Source organism: Musca domestica, unplaced genomic scaffold (assembly GCF_030504385.1).
Source record: "Musca domestica strain aabys unplaced genomic scaffold, Musca_domestica.polishedcontigs.V.1.1 21, whole genome shotgun sequence".
NCBI classification, from domain to species: Eukaryota; Metazoa; Arthropoda; class Insecta; order Diptera; family Muscidae; genus Musca; species Musca domestica.
In genome coordinates, this window is record NW_026712258.1 from 8,904,384 (window position 1) to 8,925,187 (window position 20,804).

Consider the following 20,804-nt stretch of genomic DNA (forward strand, 5'->3'; position numbering starts at 1 on the left):
GGTCATAACGAGTCCCTGTGCGTGTGGCCCCCATATAAAGGTACCTCTGGATATTCGATATTTTGATTATTTTTGCCACATTTTTTCACGGATTTGTCTAAAAATTGGTATTTGTTGGTCATAATGGGTTCCAGCTCCGGTAGCGAAACATTGCATGTATGGGTCCACATTTTGGTATAGTCCCCATATAACGGTACCTCCCAATATTCGGTATTTTGATGATTTTTGACACATTTTTTCACGAATTTCTCTAAAAATTGGTAGTTGTAGATCATAATGGGTCCCAATTCGTGTGGCGAGTCATTGTAATTATAGGTCCACGTTTTGGTATAGCCCCCATATAACGGTACCTCCCTATATTCGGTATTTTGATAATTTTTGTCACATATTTTCGCGGATTGGTCTAAAAATTGGTATTTGTAAGTCATAATGGGTTCTAGCTCCATTGGCGAAACATTGCATGTGTAGGTCCACGATTTGGTATAGCCCCCATATAACGATACCTCCCAATATTCGACATTTTAATGGTTGTTGTCAAATTTCTTCTAATGTTTCCTTTACCCTAAGGTGGAGGGTATTAAAAGTTTGGCCCGGCCGAACTTAATGTTTTTTTACTTGTTCAATATATGCCGAATGGAATATTGCGATATGTTCAGGTCACGAGTCATTTTTCGGCCACTGCGAAGCGGGTTGTGATCAAGTCGCTTCTTTACTTTTCAAACCATTTCTGCTGATGTTGGTGTTTTCTTACGTCCATTTCCTTTACCTCGGGCTACCCTACTGTGATACTGTTAACGAGCTATGGTACGAGACACAAAAGATTTATTCACATTTAAAAGCTAGAGTGGTCTAACGATAGCCAGATATGTTTCTAAATATAAATAAATAACACTATCACGCTCGAATTCCATCACGAATAATTTTTTCTGGAAAATTCTCATCAAAATGCTTTTGTACGCTTGTAAACAATATAATGAGCTGTCACTGGAATAATTTGACAAAATAACAGCAGTCTGAAGTCGGTTGCAGTTTTTTCATCTCACCCTGTATGTAAAAATACTCTTTGAGTACTTAAGATACCGAATTGCAGCCAATTTAGTAAGGAATTGCGAAGAAATTAAGCAACATACTTAAAATCGGTTAGTACCGTTAATTTGGTAAAATATTGATTTGGAAAATGTTTTTATGGTGATGAAATACTCATTGATAGCTTAAAATACCAATTTAGAGGCAAATCCGTTGAAAACCACTCTACAACGGAAGCGATTTTAAATTGATATTTCGAGCAATCAGAAAATATCGCTCAACAACTATATGGCGTGAACCAATAGCGACTATTAAATATCCTTTAAGAACTTAATATACGATATTATAAACAATTTCATTACAACGGGACTCATACAACAACGAGAACATGTTGCCTCTTTTCTAATAACATTTTCTAAAGAGTTTGTTAAAAATTAGCTAATTAGATATCGTAATGGGTTCTACCTTCTTTGGTAGAACATTTATCTATAATACTAATATAACGATATCTATCGATGGATTTCAATATTTCTTTTCTTTTTTTGTGGCGAAACGGTCACTCAATTATTGGATCTAAAACTCCGTGTTCAAGGCCCAGGTTAGATCCTAAACCAATAAAGAGAATGTGAATATCATTTAAAACCTATAAAGATATCTATCCAATAAGTGGTGACATGACTTATTTCAAAATTATCGATTTCCTAATCCCAGATCTATAAAATCCCGCAAAAGTCGAAAAAGAATCCAGTATGAAGAAATCCTCAAGCCCCAGTCGAAAGCCGGCTACTCATATAAATATCAATTTTACCCGGGGTTAGACATACGTAAAGGAAAAAATATCCCAACACCGTCTACGCGAACCAAGGTTTTTTATGGATATGGGAAACATAATCACACATATTATAGCACTTTTTGAAGGTATAATTTAGTATATGTATGGACATGGCAAGGAACCCCCATATATCCCTATGCAACTATGAAGGCACCCTATGGGGCGACCCCAATGAGATAAAAACAAAGATCCTTCTATTATTAGGCCAGAAAGAGATTAGTGTGGTAACAGGCGTCCTTACCTGGGCCTACAAGCTCAGCTGTACAAGAGAGGTTGTGAAAATAACAGCATATGCAGGGCATGCGGGGAAGATTATAAAACTTTGGAGCATGTTCTCTGTCAATGCCCAGCGTTTGGGATCATAATAAATTAAATTAAATAGTTAAGGGATTTTGTTAAGCCAACTGAATTTCAAATATAATAGACCGTAAACTGTTCGTCTTCTTTCACCTCTTATTCTTGAGCGCACAACAGGTCTATACTGCATAAGAGTATGTTCACCAGTACATGTGGAAAAATCGGATCCAAAAATATAACTCCCTTACCTTGTTGGATAGTTATTTCCCTAAGAACATAAATTATATAAATATTGTATATTTTTGCTTATTAAATCTGGGTCTAACCCAGAGCTTTAACTCGAACTTTCGGATAAAGTAAAGCATGTCACCCGGAAAAAATACTTTGCCGAAATTAGGGTATAAATACTTATCTCTGGAAAAAAAAATAAAAAAAACGAGAATGTTTACTAAATTTAAGTTGCTCCGACTATTTTAGTCACATTTTCAACGGAAATGTTTCAAATTTGGAATTTGAAATTAGCAATAGAAAACAATCTCTATGATCGAAAATTGTTTATGAATTTGCAGCTTTACGGAATACAAGACTTTAACGCATTCACTGGCATTTGCATTATCACTTTTAATAGTTTTCTTTACCGTATGATGGATGGTATTTAAATTTCGGTCCAACCGAACTTTTTGCATGAACTTATCCTTGTACTGCTGTCTAGAACACGTGGATAGCTTACTATTTGACATGCAAACAACGAAAATGCATGTGTTCAGAATTATAACGGGTGCTGTCAATCTTAATAATCTGGCTAGATTCTATAAAACTGGATGCTTATATTATATACAGCAGGGATAGTCCGATGACAGAAACTTTCGAAACATTAAAAAAATAAGATTGTGCTGAAGTCCACTGTCGTAGCCAGAAATGCCTTTCGAAGCTTTTTTGAACCGAAAACAAATAATTGAAGGGCATACATATTGGGGTAAAGTTTGTTTAGATCTGATTATTGTGATAAATAATATTGGGAATACTTAAAAGATAATAAAAAGAATAGTTTTCTAATTTTCGGTTCTTAGGGATCATAAATAATGTATTAATTTCCAAATGAAACTTTGATAGTTTGTCCTGTTTGAACAACCGTAGAAAAGCACCTCATGTATTTCGAGTCTGGAAATTCATAAAACTATTAGCAAATTTAGATTTCTTATTATATTTTGCTATATCTACGATTTCGGACTATTTACATTAACGAAATCAGCATGAATGTAAACACCAGAACTGTACTCTTGATTTAGATGGGTAAAATGGGAATTTGGTATTTTCAGCACAGAAGTTATGTACCACCATCCCTAGTGATTGGCTTCTGCCCTGAAATCTCATAAATTATTCATTACTTAATTATTTGATAATGTACTGTTAACAACAGATTTATTTATTATAATGAAAAATGCTAAATTTTTATGTCCTCCACCATGGTATGTTGGTTATATTAAGTTCGTAATTCCGTTGGTAACACCTCGGAATATAAACGTTAGACCCACAAAGCATATATATTCTAGATCATCATAAAATTCTAGGTCCATTTAGCGATGTTTGTGCATCTATTATTCTAGTTTCCGAACAAAATGAGGTAGTTTGATAAAATTTTATTAACATGTGTGTAAATTCTGCATGACACTTGGTATTGAAATGGACTATATAGGTCCGTGTTCTGGTATAGCCCCTATATAACTATACTGACAGATTTAAGGTTTTTTTCGTGTTTTAGTCACAATTTTAACCCGAATTTGCTGTAAATTAGCAGCGTGTATACATAATATAGGTTCAAGTTTTGCTGTAGTCTCCATATAACTATACCTCCAGATATTCGGCATTTTGATGGTTTGCGTCACACTTTCCACTGGAAATGTTTTAAAATTCGTCGTGAAGTTAAATAGTGGAGATATATTCGGCCCGCCGAATTAACTGGTGTTTACTTGTTTAAACATTTACAAAATACGAATATAATATAACAAAAGATAATGCCACTGAGTTCATCTAATGGCTTTCAAAAGAACAAATTTGTCATCTGTAATTTTGTACCCTATACCATACATGGTATGGAGGCTATATTACGTTTGTCATTCCGTTTGTAACTTATCGAACTATTTATTCTTGATTAGTGCCAAATTCCGTCATCCACCCATCTTTTGTAGTGTCCAAATGGCATATGATGGAAATCTAAGATATTGCATAGAGTTCTCTCTTGTCTGCAGGCAGGTTAAGCTCAAATTTAGTATTTTTATTCGTAAAGCTGTAGCCGAAATATTCCATCCTCCCGATATTCGGTACATTGATGGTTTTAAATACATTTTTACAGAATTTTTTCGAAATACAGACTGGATTTCATGGCTACCGACCCATTATTTTCACAAAATAAGTACTTATTTAATTGATTTTTGGCGTTCAAAAAAAGGGTACTTACGTGCAAATTATGAATTTTGCAACCAGTGGGATTTTCTAACGTTTTCCCGTTACCGACAAAAATTGGTAACGTTGAAACGCAAAATTATTTGTATAAAATGGGAATTAAAGTAAAGGACATTGTTTCTATCAGCGACTATTTGACTTTCGTTGCTAATTCAAAAATTGTTGTTATCTATATTTCTGTCATTAACTAATTTAAAGGCCTCACTACAGTTTTATAATGAGTATTTTTTTCTGAACAGTAGTATGTATTTCTAAACTTCGTATAACAGCATACAACAGTATTTTTTAATTTCTTCTATTTTAAATACTATAATATTTCATAATTAAAATGCATTCATAGTTATATTTATTATAAATATAACTTTGTCACTTGTTCGTATGTTTTGATTTTGTCTCAATTAGCCGCATTTAACACCCACTTCCGCATACCTTATGTGACAGCAAGCCATCACAACTATTCGAAGCATTTGTGGTTCGAAACGAAGAAATGAAAATTAACTCACATCTTTCAGATATTCTTCACTTAGTACAGCTATTATCGGCTTTTTGGCTATGTCCATTCCCCAGTCGTTTGCTTGACTACGCTTAGCGTTTTGGGCCAGCATGCTAGATGCTATGCATGCTATCATCTGTGGCTGCGACTGTGGCTTCTTTGTGCCACACCATGTAGATATGTGGTATTTTGCAGAGGTTTGTTTGACTATCTACCTAGCCATTGTGTTCGCTGTCCATAAGACCAACCGACGGACCGACCAACCATTCATCTATAATGCCAGCTGAGTACTTTAGTCGCTGGTTCATTCAGCTTTACGCTGAGCTGCTCATCGACATTTGTGCGTGCGCATTCGTCAAGAAAACAACGCGTGTATCTAAACGACGGCTTCCAGGGCAAACAGAAACTTAGACGGAACGACGAAACATAAAAACAAAGTGCCTTGCCAGATAGCTGTCTCACCAAATATGTTTCGACTTCAAGTTTTCATTCATTTGTTACGCGCTGGAGGAAATCTCTAATATCCAACGTTAAAGTGTGTGTTTGTGTTCGTGTGTGTCTTATTTTCGAAATGCATCATCTCAAGTATGAAAACAATTATTTTCACATAGGTATTCATCGCAAGCTAGTGTGGGTTTGATTCAAAATAATATTTTTTCCAAAAAAAAAGTGAAAAAGTTGGAAATTTACAAAATTAAAAAAAAAATGTTTCTTTATCGTACACTCGTAACAAAAATTTGTGGCGAAAAAATAACGACAAAAACTAATTTTAGAGGAAATTGAAAAAGAGTGCGGAATTTGCACAGACCAAAACGAAGTTTTATCACAAAAAAAATCCCACAACAAAACAATTACTTACATGAGATCAAAACAAAAAATATATATACATGCACTCCATCAATCTTCGTTCGCTCAATTGGACCTGTTCTCAATGGTGTTATGCATTTTTCAATTTTGTTGTCTAATTATCGCAAAACCCACCAAACCAAACCAACACCAGCAGCAATTCACTCTGCAGTCAAGCCAAACTGCTGCAATTGTCGATCGGTCGGTCTGCCGCTCGCTCGCTCGCTTGTTCATTCGTTTGGTCCACTCCAAATTACTGGAGTGAAAGTGAACCGATTCCAGTGATTCCATTCCATTGTAGTGCAAATTATGAACGAAAATTAATAACCACCACATAAAACCAAACAATCAAGCAAACCTCTGGCCAAGAGTGTGGAGAACAGCCCACAAAAAGAAATATAAAAAAATGAAAATATGATAAACAAACACTCATACACACGCAGATGCACTTTGCAACTCGATTTAAAAAAATATATAAAACATTTACAATAAATTTTCAAAATATCAAATTTATTAGCGTTTACTAACGTCCAACGCTTGCCTTTATTTATGTAGTGGCTGGTGGATGTTGAAACCTAGTTTGCCCCAACTCTGTGTAAATGCCAAACATTCATCAATCTAGTCTAATGTTTAGTTGCTTGCAACACTTGTTATTTTACAGTGGATACCAGCTATAGTACAAACCGACAAAAACACCAACAATAGCAACAGCAATTATCGCATGCAAAACAGCTCCGACAAGCAGCCAGGAAAATGCATTTCTTGCTAATTAATTAAAGTATTTAACAACAGCGAACTGAAGTGCAGCTAATTAAAATATGTGTGATGCATTAACTCTGTGGCAGGAGAAGCACACGTAGCAAAAACAACAAAACAAAAACATAGACTGCAGATTTTGGAATCTTCCGCAATATTCCACAACCAAATATTGTGCGCGTTTTTGTAGCTGTCAATAACACCCAAAGTCCCAAGAATGGTTACAAGCAAATCGGATAATCAAATTGTTGCAATTCAAAAAATGAACTCTGTGCGGTCTCGCAAAGCTAACGGTAGTAATTCGTCTGCTTTGCGTCTACTGGAAAGTGATAACCAGGAGTCTTCATCCAGCGTCAGTAGAAATTCTGTCTACAAATTGAAAATCGATTTAATGTTTGACGATACAAGGTAAGTGCTCGATTTATACCTTTTTTAATTCCTTACAAAAATACATAAAAACCAGTAAAGAAAGTCTTAAAGTCGGGCGGGGCCGACTTTATGATACCCTCCACCACTTTGCTAATTATGTAGAGCTCGACATAACAATTAAAAGTTTTATTGGCAGAATTCAATCATACACGCTATGATTATAATTATAATTTAAAGTTCAAAGGACTAAATATGGCGAAGCATTTCTATCTTTTAAATTCGGAATTGTATTGCCCATTTTGTGCACAATTAATTTAAAATCGGATAAAGATATATATTGGAGCTATATCCAAATCTGAACCGATCTCGATAAAATTTGGCAAAGCTATTTCTGAGCTGTATTTGATATATTTCCCTGAATATCGCTGTCACGGAGTGCATATTACGGTTGTGGGTAACAAATATAACAAATCGGATGAATAATATATATGGAAGCTATAGCTATATCTGAACCGATCTTCACTAAATTTGACATACTAGCTTCTAGACTCAATTCGGTCGTAAGTGCCAAATTCCATCCCATTTGGACAAATATTAGACGTTTGGTGCACAATAAAAGGTAAGTCGGACGAAGTTATATATGGGAACTGTATCCAAATCTGAACCGATCTCGATAAAATTTAGCAAATGTATTTCTGAGCTGTATTTGAAATATTTCCCCAAATATTGTTGTTGCATAGTGCATATTACGGCGGCGGTAGACAAAAATAACAAATCGGATGAACAATATATGTGGGAGCTATAGCTATATCTGAACCGATTTCGATCAAATTTGGCATACATATTTTCAGGCCTAATTTGGGTGTATATGCAAAATTCCATACAATTCGGGCTGATATTACACGTTTGGTGCACAATAAAAGGCAAATCGGACGATGATATATATGGGAGCTATATCTAAATTTTGACCGATTATCTCCAATTCCAATAGGGTTCGTCCTTGGGCCAAACAAAAGATCTTTGCAAAATTTCATCTGGATCGGGCAATAAATGCGACCTGTACTTTGTTTACAAAAATTCATGGACAGACGGACAGACGGACGGACGGACATGCATAAATCGACTCAGAATGTGATTCTATGCAGATCATCAAATGGAACTATGGGTCTATCTCGTTTCCTTCTGCCTGTTACAAACAAATGCACAAAGACATAATACCCTGACCACCTTGTGGTGTAGGGTATAAATATTGAAAAGATATAACAATTCGGAAAATGTGTAGTTTAGTAAAAAATCGGATCAAAGTCCTAACGGATGTACACATAGGTCTACAAATCGTGACGCTCTACGTTTTGCAAATCCAGATGCCCAGTGTCTGCTAATCTCAGCATTGCTTAATATTCATATATTTTTGGGTTTCTCCTCATTTGGGACCCCTGTTAGAACCTCTGGCTTGAGTGGATTTTCACCCGGAGAACCATATTTGGGTCCAGTAGACGGAGAGAGATTTTGGTTTCCAGTTTATTTAAAATGATGCCTAGCATCGTTCTCTCTCCTTGCATTGAGCCGTCTGTGAATCAGTAGCTTCTAGATGGCGTGTCTATAGAAATCCATTAATTCACGAGCACCTGTTTGAGATTAGTATTTTGCAAAAAGCAACTAAATTCTTTTACTGGTACTCGATCATATATAGTCTCCTCTATTGAATTTCCTATCATACCTTATCTGCATGTATATTGGCTAAATAATAAAAATAGTCAATAGAGCCCTCCTCAGTTTAGCCCTTATTGCCCTACAGATGCCTAGGCAAAACATACGTTGGACTTTCTACAAATTTCTAATATTTTGCTTCTTAAGAAATCTCCACCAGACTACAGACGCATTAGTCTACGCTTCTGTACAACCAGTGAATCATTTTTAGATTTCGTCCCCATTTTGAAACTGCTGTCCTTCTGCAGAGAGTCCATCATCGGTGTGCTTTATTTGCTCTTTTATTTATGTGATCTCGCCAGTTAATTTTTTATCCATGATTATTCCTTTAAACTTTACTGGTGATATTTTTATTGTACTTTTCAGGAAAACTAGTTGATCTAAGTGCCCATGGTTAGTTTTTCTGCTGAAAAGACATAATTATGTTTTTTCCGGATTACGTTTAGCCCTCTTGGTCTGCCCCATTTATAAACTAACTTCAGGACCCATTCGGCCCTTCTACACAGTAGATTAGGTTTATTTCTCCTCAGAAGTGCTATTTCGTCTTCATATCAAACTGGTTCAAATCCTTTCTCGGTTTAGTTTCTTAGAAGACTGCGCGTTACACACAGCATTTGTGAAAAACAATTTCCCCCTTGTGAAGTTTTCTTGAAAAATTAGGACTCTAATCGTTTTGGTTGTGTAGACCGCAGTGTATCAATCATTTTCGTAATATATGTCCTATCCAGTTCCGAAGCGATCAGGACATTTGGATTAATCTTGCTAATCTATGTTAAACTTAGATTAAAGCCAAAACAGTTCAAATGTATAACAAACGTATATATCCGATTTAGTTGAAAACCTTCACATCTTAATACTTATATTAAACCAGTAAAAAAGCTCCATCCTTCGGAACGAATTTCGCAATTTCAAAAATATAAAATCCGTTAAAAATTCTGTTAAACCCGGTATATGGGGGCTATACGAAGACGTAGACCTACACAGACAATTTTTTGTAATAGGCTGTAGTATACGTTACGAACTTCAAATACCAAATTTGAAACAATTACGCTAAGCTAAAACAATTAATGACGCTAAAATCATCAAAATACCGAATATCGGCGGATATATGGGGAATATACGAAGTCGTGGACCTTTGTACGGACAATTTTCTGTAATAGGTTGTAGTATCCATTACGAACTACCAAATTTGAAAAGTTTCAGGTGAATAATGACGCTTAAATCACCAAAGTACCGATAATATGGAGGTATCATTATATGGGGGCCATACCAAAACGTGGACCTACATGGCCCATTTTCAATAGCAAAAGTCCCCCAGACATAATACACATTTGACTTAATTGTTATCAACTTACTTCATTTCGTTCTGAAGCTACGGACAGACGGACGGACATCGCTAAATCGACAAAGAATTTTACGCTGATCAATATGCTGAGGGGTCTAAAATGTATATTTCGAGGCGCTCAGATGCAATATGTTTATTCGAGTTGCTCAAGCGAAAAGGTTGTGAGCAAACATGAGTGAATCGGAAACATGATTGATCTGTTTACGAACTAATATTGAATTGTTCATAACGGGATGATTGGCTTTATTCTTCTTGGTTAAGTGAGTGATTTGATTAAAACACAAAAGTTCGAATCTGGTCGAAATACTGACTTGTAATTTTATAAAGCTTTTCATAACTAAAACAGTCTCCATTAAATAAATTGGTCCGATTAGGTATGAAAGAAAAACAAAACAGAAGATTTTTATTTTTTGGTTCTTTGGTATATACGACTTCGGTGACTTATTTCTTAAAATCCAAATCATAATTTTTAATAAAGAAAAACATCAAAAACCTTCAAAATACCAAATATCGGGAGGTACCGTTATATAGGGACTATACCAAAACGTGAACTGATATATCTCATTTTCAATACCAACCATCCTAGACACAAAACAAATTGTTCTGCTAAATTTTGACGCTCTACGTCAAATAATGTGGGCTGTATCGTGATTTCAAAGACAGACAAACAGACGGACAGACGGACAGACAGACAGACAGACAGACAGACGGACATCGTTAAATCGACTTAGAATTTTATGCTGATTATGAATATATATACTTTATGGGGTCTACGACGAATGTTTAGGGATGTTACATACGGAATGACAAAATTAAAATACTCTCCCTTCCAAGGTGGAGGTTATAAAAATGTACCCGATTCTGTAGGCAAATAGCAAATTTGTATATGATAATCACTAATTTCAATTTTTCTTTTCAAATCTGAATCTTGTTCATAAAAATGTCATTTTATAGGCAAAATAGTACAATAGGATCCGACGTACTGATCACTAAAGGGGGGTGTTACGAGCTTCACATATGTTGTTGGCAATACTCATAATTTCCCTTAGAGGGAAATTCAGAATAAAAACGGATTGAAGTAGCTGAAACCCTATATAATTTTGCCTGACATGATATTTTCCCTGAAAAAAATTAACTTTTTAATTTATTAACTTTATTTTAAGTTTAAATTTGAAACCTAAACAAAAAAACAAATAATTTCCTACCAAGAATACATACTACAAATTCCTTACTCGTTGTTGCAAAACAGTTATTCCTAATCTCATAATTGTTGTTTTTTTAAAAACAACGTTCAATTATTAGTTAATGCTTACCAGGGTAAGTTTTCGTAGCCTAACTATTTTGCAGCAACAAATTAACTAGGTATCCCAAAAAAGTGCCAACAATTTTCATCAAATTGTTTATGTTATTGAGTACAAAGTGGTTTGAACTTGAATTTGGATGAAGATTGTAGCGCTAATAAATACATGCATATAAAAATATATATTCCAAACTTGATTCCTTTCTTCACAATCAAGTAAGAGATTGTGAACGAAGTTTCTAAAAATATACCCGTTTACAGAAACAATAGCAACTTTTAAACCGGAAAGATCGAATTTTTCACACTAACACACACGTGCGCAAATGATGTGAAATAGATTTTCTTTAAAATAGAAAGATTGTCATGTATCATGGGGATAACGCACACCAACAAAGCGCCATAATAGCTTGCACTCACTGGATGCTGTAGCAGAGATCGTTCAGTACCGCTATGTGACACACAAACTTGAGATCAATGCGTCGATTCGACCATCTCCATTGACCATTGTATTCATCGACATCTTGAGCGATTTAATAATCTCTTGATTGTTTTATCGACGGTGCCGTGAAAAATAATCAAAACGCTTTCGACGTATCGGCATGTGCTTCGCATCTCTCTTGGCCTTTGACTGTGCGCGCATTGTTTTGTGCTTCTGATTGTCTGTTGTTAAATTGAGGTCGCTTAGAACAGTCCATAATCGCCGGAGATTTATTATCCAAAATCTAAAGCAGTTAAGACTCAATGGTGGGCTAACTGTTTTTCGCTTAAGTGTTTATTCTTCTGCTTCTTCTCTATTTTCTAAAGGTGTCTGTTTGTTTTTGTTGTTATTCCGCAACTGCCACAATATTTTGGTATATCTGTATCGCGATAATAATACGAAATACAAACATTCACCCAAACGCTTAATTATTAACGTTATTCTTTGCTCTCTGCTAAAAAGAAAACAAAATTCGTAAAATATTGCCTTGCATTGATGTCGGGAAAAATGAAAGTTGGGAGTAACAGTTTCAAAAAAATAAAAAGTATTATTAAGCGATTTGTTGTTTACACTTAATGCGCACGTGTAAAAAACGATTCCCTAAAAGTTAAATAATTTGATTTGTGAGTCAATGAATAAAATAAAAAAAAGTTACAAGATCAAACAATTGGCTTTTGAATATCAATCTGATATTTCAAAAAACTTAATGTGTAAAATATCAGCAGACCAATTGCATTAGATCTATCTAGATAAATTCAAACACTTTACATGATTGACTTTTTATTTATCAGGAAATTATATTCCCATTAAGATCAAATTTCGTATCTTTATATAGGGTCGAAATAACTAAAATAAGGAGGTATATTCATATGAAGACTCTACGAAAATGAGAACCGATTTTAATAATTTTCTGTAAGGAATGTTCCAAAAACTGGCAAATTTAGATGGGAAATATGAGTAAAACATAAAAAAACATAATTAAGATCGTGCCTTACCCTTTTAGGCCAACAATAGACTGACATGACTCATCTTTAAACCAATGATTCTTGAAGTAATTAAAGGCTCTATGTCAAATAAATTGGGGTAAGTTTGTTGTATGTGGTTAAGGCTTTACATACAACGCCCCATACAAAAATTGGTCTGAGAAAAAAAAACTTTTTGTTGTTTTGTTCTACAAACCGAATACTATCATATAAAGTTGAAATTTTCACTCCCCCGAAGTACCCGTTGTAATGTAAAGACAACTTGCAGTTAGTTCGGAAATTTAAGATACATATTTTTTAAAGATACATATTTTGTTTATAAATATTTTTGTTCATAGACCCCTAATGAAATTTAATATTTCGCCTCGACACAGTAAGATTGCAGCGAATTTAAGATTTGTCAATTTTGGCAATATATATTGAATATTGTGTTCAATTTATAAAACAACTTGGATCGAAAGTCAATCTCGTCGATATAAAACACTTTTCTCTCTAAATTCTAAAAATTTTATTGAAAATAAAAACAATCAATTATTAAAAGCCTTAAAATTTCATATTAGTGTCATATGTGAATAGTTTTTTGCCATAGTTGTCTTTAAAATTTGTATATATACAATGGAGGGTATATTCAATTTGTCATTTCGTTTCTAACCTTTCTTGGGTGGCGCGTGCTGAGTGCGATGGTGCTGAGTCCTGTTGGAATTTCCAATGTCTGCGGCCAAAATGTTTGCATGCCCAAGGCGTTAATACACCCTCCAGAATATTTTCGCTATAATATTCGGCATTTATATCGATTAATGCGAGCGGAGCACAGCCATTAGCTGTTACCGAAGGTGCACATTTTCAGCTGACCTCTTTGGCACGTAAACACGATCATTTTGTTTGTTTACAAACTGCTGGATAACTGTTGAGGTATAAGTTCTTACACTTTTGGAATTTCAATAGCTTTACCCCGAGCTCATTTTTCAATATTTTCCGAATGGAATATTGCGATATGTTCAGCTCCGTCGACTTCCACCGCAAATAACTTTTTTTGTGGAAAGTTCTCACCAAAATGCTTTTGTACGCTTGTAAACAATATAATGAGCTGTCACTGGAATAATTTTAACAGCTGTCGGACGAGTGGCTTAAAAATGACAGCAGTCTGAAGTTGGCTGCAGTTTTTTCATCTCACCCTGTATATTCTTCATCAGCGTAAAATTGTATGTCGATTTCGCGATGTCCGCAACTGAGCCCACTTTATTTTATCTGACCTTAATTTAACGGTGCCTCCATATTTTTGGTATTTTCAAGGTATTTGCCTCAATTTACATCCAAATTAGATGATAATATGGCTTCCGCTATTTGAATTATTTTTTTAATTAAATCGGATTTATATTTTTCATTATTTCATTTTACTTTAATAAACATAGTGGCGGAGGTTATAAAAAGTGCGGCCCGGTCGAACTTCAAATCGAATTTTTACTTTTTTTATACCCTCCACCATACATAGTATGGAGGGTATATTAAGTTCGTCATTCCGTTTGTAACTCATCGAAATAATCATTTTAGACCTAACAAAATATATATTCTTGATTAGAGTAAAATTCTAAGACGATTGTAATTGCGCTACAGTCAAAACGAATTAAGATAGGAAGCAGGCAGGTCAAGGTCGAAGATGGGCTAAATCGGTCCAAGATATCGTATAGCTCCCATATAACGGTACTCCCCGATATTCGGCATTTTGATGATTTTAGCCGCATGTTTCAATGGAATTGTCTGAAATTGTACACAAGGAGTTCTTTATGAGTACTTTACCTTCTGACAGAGAATTGTCTATATAGGTCCACGGTATCGTTTATCCCCCATAAAAACGCCACATCGCGATATTCGGTATTTTGATGATCTTAGCCACATTTTTCAATGGAATTGTCTGAAATTCTACACAAGGAGTTCTTTATAAGTACTTTACCCCCTGAATTGTTTAAATAGGTCCACGATATCGTATATCCCAATATAATAATAATTATCCCAATATAAAAATAATTATCTGAAAACCCACTCAAGGACTTCCTTGTGATTACTTTATCCCCTGGAAGAGAATTATCTATATAATCGTCCACGATATTGGATAGCCCCGATATTCGGCATTTCGATGATTTAAGCCACATTCAACGTAATTGTCTGAAAATCCACACTAGGAGTTCTTTGTGAAAGAGAACTGTCTATATAGGTCCACGATAAATTTTTATTTTTTTTAATAATTTGTTTTTCTACTTCTCTACTTTCAGTCGTTCCACGCGCAGTCATCGACTCGATGATCCGCATGGCTCACACAGAACCCGATCCATCATAATGTACGGACGCAGTGAATTGGCCAGCACGGCAAATGACAGTTCACGATCCATAACTAGCTATCTGCACGAGTCCAATGAAACGGCCAAAATATTGGCAGACAATGCCAAAAAAGATGTCCAGCGCATTAGCAACAGTGTCCAGGCACAAATTGAACAGCTGTTCACCGATGTGGCAAAGGATGCCACCAGCAGTTTTGCGGTTACCTGTCTCGGATCATTGCCTCTCAAAGACAAAGTGACCAGTTTGCAAGGCTTACAAGAACCTCTGAGGGAGTTGTATCTCAAAGAGATTAAGGATGAGGTAAATTTTCAAAAGCATCCGATAAAATGTGTTATTACTGTTATTTATTTTTATTTTTCAGAAACGCAACACTGGCTCTCTGGATATCTGTGCCACCGGACTGCGTGTAAAAATATCTACTAAATCGGAGAACACTACAAAATCGACAAATGAAGGTGATATTACGCCGTTTCACAATATTGCCGTATGGTCTGCTGTGAAGTTTACGGTGTCTCAAGAAGATGGTGGTGCCGCGTTCCTGCCCCTTATTACTTCGCCGGAAAATATCGATAAGAGTTTACTGTTTCAGCCATTAAGGTGGGTAAAGGAAATGATTTGTATTTTACTGATCTCGTCGGGGCATATCGGTGACATTAATTTTCTATTTTCTATGTGTTCTGTATGAATACTGGTCTGATTTCCGATGAAATTTTCAAGATATCTAAACAAACACGCTAAAGCTGAATAATTTTCCAGTATTATATAAAAAGTTAAACAATGTAAACTTTTATTTAAAGAATTAAAATATTATTTTTTGTACTGTTCCATTTTATCAACATGTGTTTTAAAAACTCTCGTTTTATTCTAAATGTGAGAATACATGAAACGCTTTATTGACAGGCTTAAGATATCGGTACTGAAAATGAAATTCCCATTGTTCATAAGTCAATTCATTATTTTTGGTAATTTTTCGCATAACTTAAACATTCAAAATAGCACATTATATCATGTCCCATTTAAGTTCCACTAAATAGATTTAAAACCCTAATCCATATAGTGTGCTTACTTCCAGTGTGTCGGAGCAAAAGCGTTTGGCCAACAATCAACACGCACCCATCTTTGCTGTAGTTATGCGCTCTGCCGATCTGCCCAAGGTCTTGGAATGTCATGCCTTCATTTGTAAAAGCACCGAGGATGCCATTGTCATAGCTGCAACGCTATATCAGAGCCTGATGGCCCATGTCAGTTCCAATTCGCATCGCAGCACAAAACGACGCACGCCTCGTAATCAAAACGGCGTTAGCTGCATTAGTATTGCCAGTAGTTCGGCGGTCACCGGTTCCAATTATCACAGCCGATCTCAACTGGTGTCAGCTGGTCGCAAGAGTTCATTCCGCAGTACAAATGGCAGTCTGGGAAACGTACCTTCAGTTGCCTCCCGTTCTAGTCGTAAGAAACGTGTTGCGAACAGTTCCCTCAGCTCCAGCAGTAATATCATCAACGAAGCTGTGGAGACATCGACTGAGGAGAGAAAACGCAAATCTCACAAATCGAAGAGAGCCCCACCGATACCAACAACCATTCCGGGGGAAATGTCAAGAAGACTACACTCATCGAATCGGGACAATCGAAATTCGCCATCGTCCTCGTATCACGAGAATATGGACAAGAATGGAAAACATCTGAATGTGGGCCACACAAGGAAGATAAGCGGCGATGCTGTTTACAAGGCGTCACAATTTCTGAGCAATGGTGCGCCTCCAGCGGTGGTTGCTGCTGCCATTGCATCGTCTGGCGGAGGTTTGCGTACGAGCGATACAACTGGAGATATATTGACACGTGTTGCTATACCCAGATCCGGTAGCTTCCTGAACACGGGAGGACTTACGCGGTACAAATCGAGAGCAGCACGTCGTAATTCTGATAAAATCGGAAATGGCGGTGGCGGAGGTGGCGGTGGGTAAGTACTCAAAAATAAGTGTTGATCTACAAATGATATAAAATATTAGAAAAATGCGAACAAATTGACATGGCTACGGACATCACTTAAATATTTAAGACACAAATGAGAGAAATGAATGAGGGAATTGGAGAAGGAAGTAATCCCATTGTAGGCAGGCATTACAACTAACTCTCAGCAATTTCCCATTTGAATTGCAGTATGACATCCGTAGCTGATGCCATTAAATACGATTTCAGAATTTCACATAAATTCATGCCATTCTATTATTTAGACACATTTTATAGCACGGAAACCAAACTTTACACGTTATGATATGGAATCTCCTCCATTCTCAAGATTTTTTTTTTATATTTTCCTTAAACTTCGCACATCTCAATAATTCTGGCGATAAAATATCTAGGAGGAAACATATATAAAGCGGTTTGCTCCAGTCCAGAATTTAGTTTAGGTTTGTTGCCACTCTTTAAAAAAATGAAATTGGGTCTAATCATCGAATCTGTGCACTTCGCGATGCAAGTTAACTGGGGTAAAACGGATCGCAAATGGTTTGTCTATAAATGGTCAGATGGTCATTAGGATATATATCTGTCGACAAACCGAAACTTTCAAAATTCTGAGCAAATTTGCCGGAGGAATTTTTGGAGATTTTTCTCTTCTGCTTGTGTGGTAACATTTGTTGTAAACAAGCAAAAGGAGAATAAATGGAGTACGTTTCTCTCTGAGAGTTTTTTTTTGTGTTTATACGTTGTGGTGGAATTCAATGCGTAATTGTTGTGGGGCAGTCGGTGAGTCTAATTTCCCTACCGAATTTCCAATAGATATCCTTGCGAATTCGGTCCGACTTCGGTTCAAAGTCGGCTAAAACCGACGCCTCGGTCCGATAAAAAGTCACTTCATATAACTTTCGGTCAGAGGTCGCACCGAATAAGCATCCGACATCGGAAGTTTCATCCGACTTTCGGTTTGAATACGGACCGAACTCGGACAGTTTGGTTCTTTGGGATGCTTCATAATAACTTTCAGTGCATCTTTCCAACAATCCAGCCATATCGTGCCTTTGCGCTGATACATGCAGATGTATTAAGACTCTTACTTTGCCATTTCGTCTAGGCTTTAATGAACCAATTATTCAGACAAATTATTCAATTATATACCCATACATGTAAAGTTTGTGCCACACTGAATGTTTTGTGACACATTAATAGCTGGAAATGTCTGTATATTTGTATGTTTGTAGTATTGCTGTTCAATTACGAAAAAAAGTCGCCCCTTACTTCCATTTCAATGTTTCTAGTTCACCACTTGGTTTCAGCGAACTCTTCAATGAATTCCGTTTGCACGAGAACCTCCACTCGCTGGATGATATTCTGAATGCCATCATCGATGCCGACGGTATGTCATTTAATGACTTGAAACCAATCTACAAGGAGTTCTTGCTCAAGCTGGCGGTGACCCTAACGAAGGACGAGCTCTTTCAAAGGTCGAAGAATATAATGCGTCGCCAGAAGAAGAAGAAACTAAAGCGTAAACTCTACACCAACAGTTCCCAAGTAAGATCACCGACATACAGGCTCCGAATTTATACTCTATTTAAAAATATTTTTTTTCCGCACACCTTTAGAAAAAAACGAAAACCCCTATTTTTGGCACAAAAAGTTTGAAGAAGGTTTTTCAGTTAGGACAGTTTCGCTCCTGTCGTGGAAAGCCACCGAAACCTCCACGTAATAAAGAGTTGGGAAATCATCATCGCAAATCGGATCCGCCAATCGTTATTGGACCGCCCACGATGATATCCACACATCCCAACCATGGACGAAGTAATCCAGTTCATCCACACAATCAGCGGAATCGGGCAACAACAAGTGGATCCGATGTCTCTTTGGTGCGTCACGAGAATGCATTCGGCCTAAATCGGAATAGTAGCAGCGGGTATGTACCATGCAGGTTCGGTTTCATGGAGAATAGCAACCATCCCTTTGATGGGATTCCTCCAATTGTTTTGATATTATCTGATCGAAATCTAATCTGATTTGTTATTATTTTGTCATTCCCCAGATACGTTTCCTGCTCTGAGTGTAGCTATGACTCAGAGTCGTGCACATGTACCTCGGCGGATCGTTGCTATTGCAGTTTACGAACCGAGGAGATAAACGAAAACGAGTTGAGACGGCGCAACGAGCGTAGATCCTCGAAAAGAATTGTCCAAAACGCCAACATGAACAGGCAATCCCTCATCTCCTGTAAATCCGATGACAAGTGCTATTGTTCCCTGGTCGAGGAGGACAATCAAGTCACTGCTGCCGAAGACGATTCCCCCCACACCCACTCCGACACCACTTGGTGCGATACAGACAGCTGCATTAGCGCCAGTAAATGTTATTGCAAACGTATTGAACACAACGGTCCCGGTCCCAGACCCATGGATGCCAACCACAAAAGCAAGCCTCACAAATCACGTCGTTCACGTTCAACCACTCGCAAACCTAACGACAAATTCGGTGTCGACTACGAGCTATTCAACATCAACAGCAATGGAAACACCAAACCGGTTCAATCGCATGAGGCACTAAGCGTCAAGAAGAGCGTTGAGGCTGCTGCCATATTCGCCGATGTCAAACTGAGCCAGACGACCGACATCAAAAGCCTCTGCGCCAATGCAAGCAACCGAAGTGGCAGCTGTCGTTCTTATTCGGTGGCATCCCGCAAACAATCGCATTCGTATCGCAAACGCGAATCATTCAGCATTGGCAGGCGAAATGAAATGAACGCCGTGCCTCCTCTGCAGTCGTTGTCTTCGAGTTCATCACAGAAGTCTTGCAGTGCCGATGACCTCCTGAAGCAGTTGAGCTACATCGAGAAGAACATTGCTCGGGCTGCCTCGGTGCACAGCGGCAAAAGCAAGACCCGCGACATCATCCTCCGGGAGAACTTTCAAAACAACTATCAATCGATGCGGGCTGTGAGTGCCTCACTCGAGGATACCTTGGGATATTTGCCATAAAAAAGCCACTGACGACAACTGTGACGGGACGTCAAGCTCTTGCATTTAGTTTTCTTTTTTAATTTAACAGAATATTGTTTAAAAATAGTTTATAAATATTATTATATATACACAAAATATAACTTTATGGAAATTACATTAAGTCCAATTTAGCTTATGTTTCTCAAGGCAGTTGGCAATAGTGGGTGGAGTTTGCAAACACACACACACACACATACACCTACAGACAACTGCTTTGAGAAACGTAATCAGATAAATAATTCATTAACAGCTAAACATACTTATATACGTATTTTATTTTGTCTATTAATTCCAGTATTTGTTCCCTCTTGAGGGGGCTAGGGGTAGTTTGAAACCCCTAGACCCCCTCCTCGCTACCTAATTGTTATCATAAACAAACAATTCATGTGCAATATCCACAAACCAATGTAAAATTGAATTTGAATTTTAACCAATAACAATTGTGCAATATATTTATGTATCTGTTTTTATTATATTTTCAAAAAAACATTTTTGATACTTTATTTTTTAAATATAATGTTATTTTTTACTAATAAACAAAAGTACATGTATGCATACTTAAACAAAATAACAAATCTAATTGG

At 36.6% G+C, this 20,804-nt stretch overlaps 1 protein-coding gene across 5 annotated transcripts; it reads left to right on the top strand.

Annotated features, from left to right (window-relative positions):
* The first annotated feature begins 5,097 nt into the window (after window positions 1-5,097).
* On the top strand, window positions 5,098-20,788 carry LOC101898731 (uncharacterized). Of its 5 annotated transcripts, none has more exons than XM_020038493.2 (8): window positions 5,098-5,696; window positions 6,619-7,121; window positions 15,169-15,535; window positions 15,597-15,832; window positions 16,308-17,195; window positions 18,493-18,748; window positions 18,820-19,142; window positions 19,254-20,788. In XM_020038493.2, the coding sequence occupies exons 2-8, from the start codon at window positions 6,931-6,933 to the stop codon at window positions 20,197-20,199; spliced, it is 3,207 nt and encodes a 1,068-aa protein (XP_019894052.2). In that variant the 5' UTR covers window positions 5,098-5,696; window positions 6,619-6,930; the 3' UTR covers window positions 20,200-20,788. The 5 variants fall into 5 exon arrangements, with proteins under 5 accessions (XP_019894052.2, XP_019894053.2, XP_058978801.1 ...); XM_020038494.2 differs by having other exon boundaries at window positions 18,511-18,748; XM_059122818.1 differs by having other exon boundaries at window positions 5,098-5,646.
* Window positions 20,789-20,804: the final 16 nt, after the last annotated feature.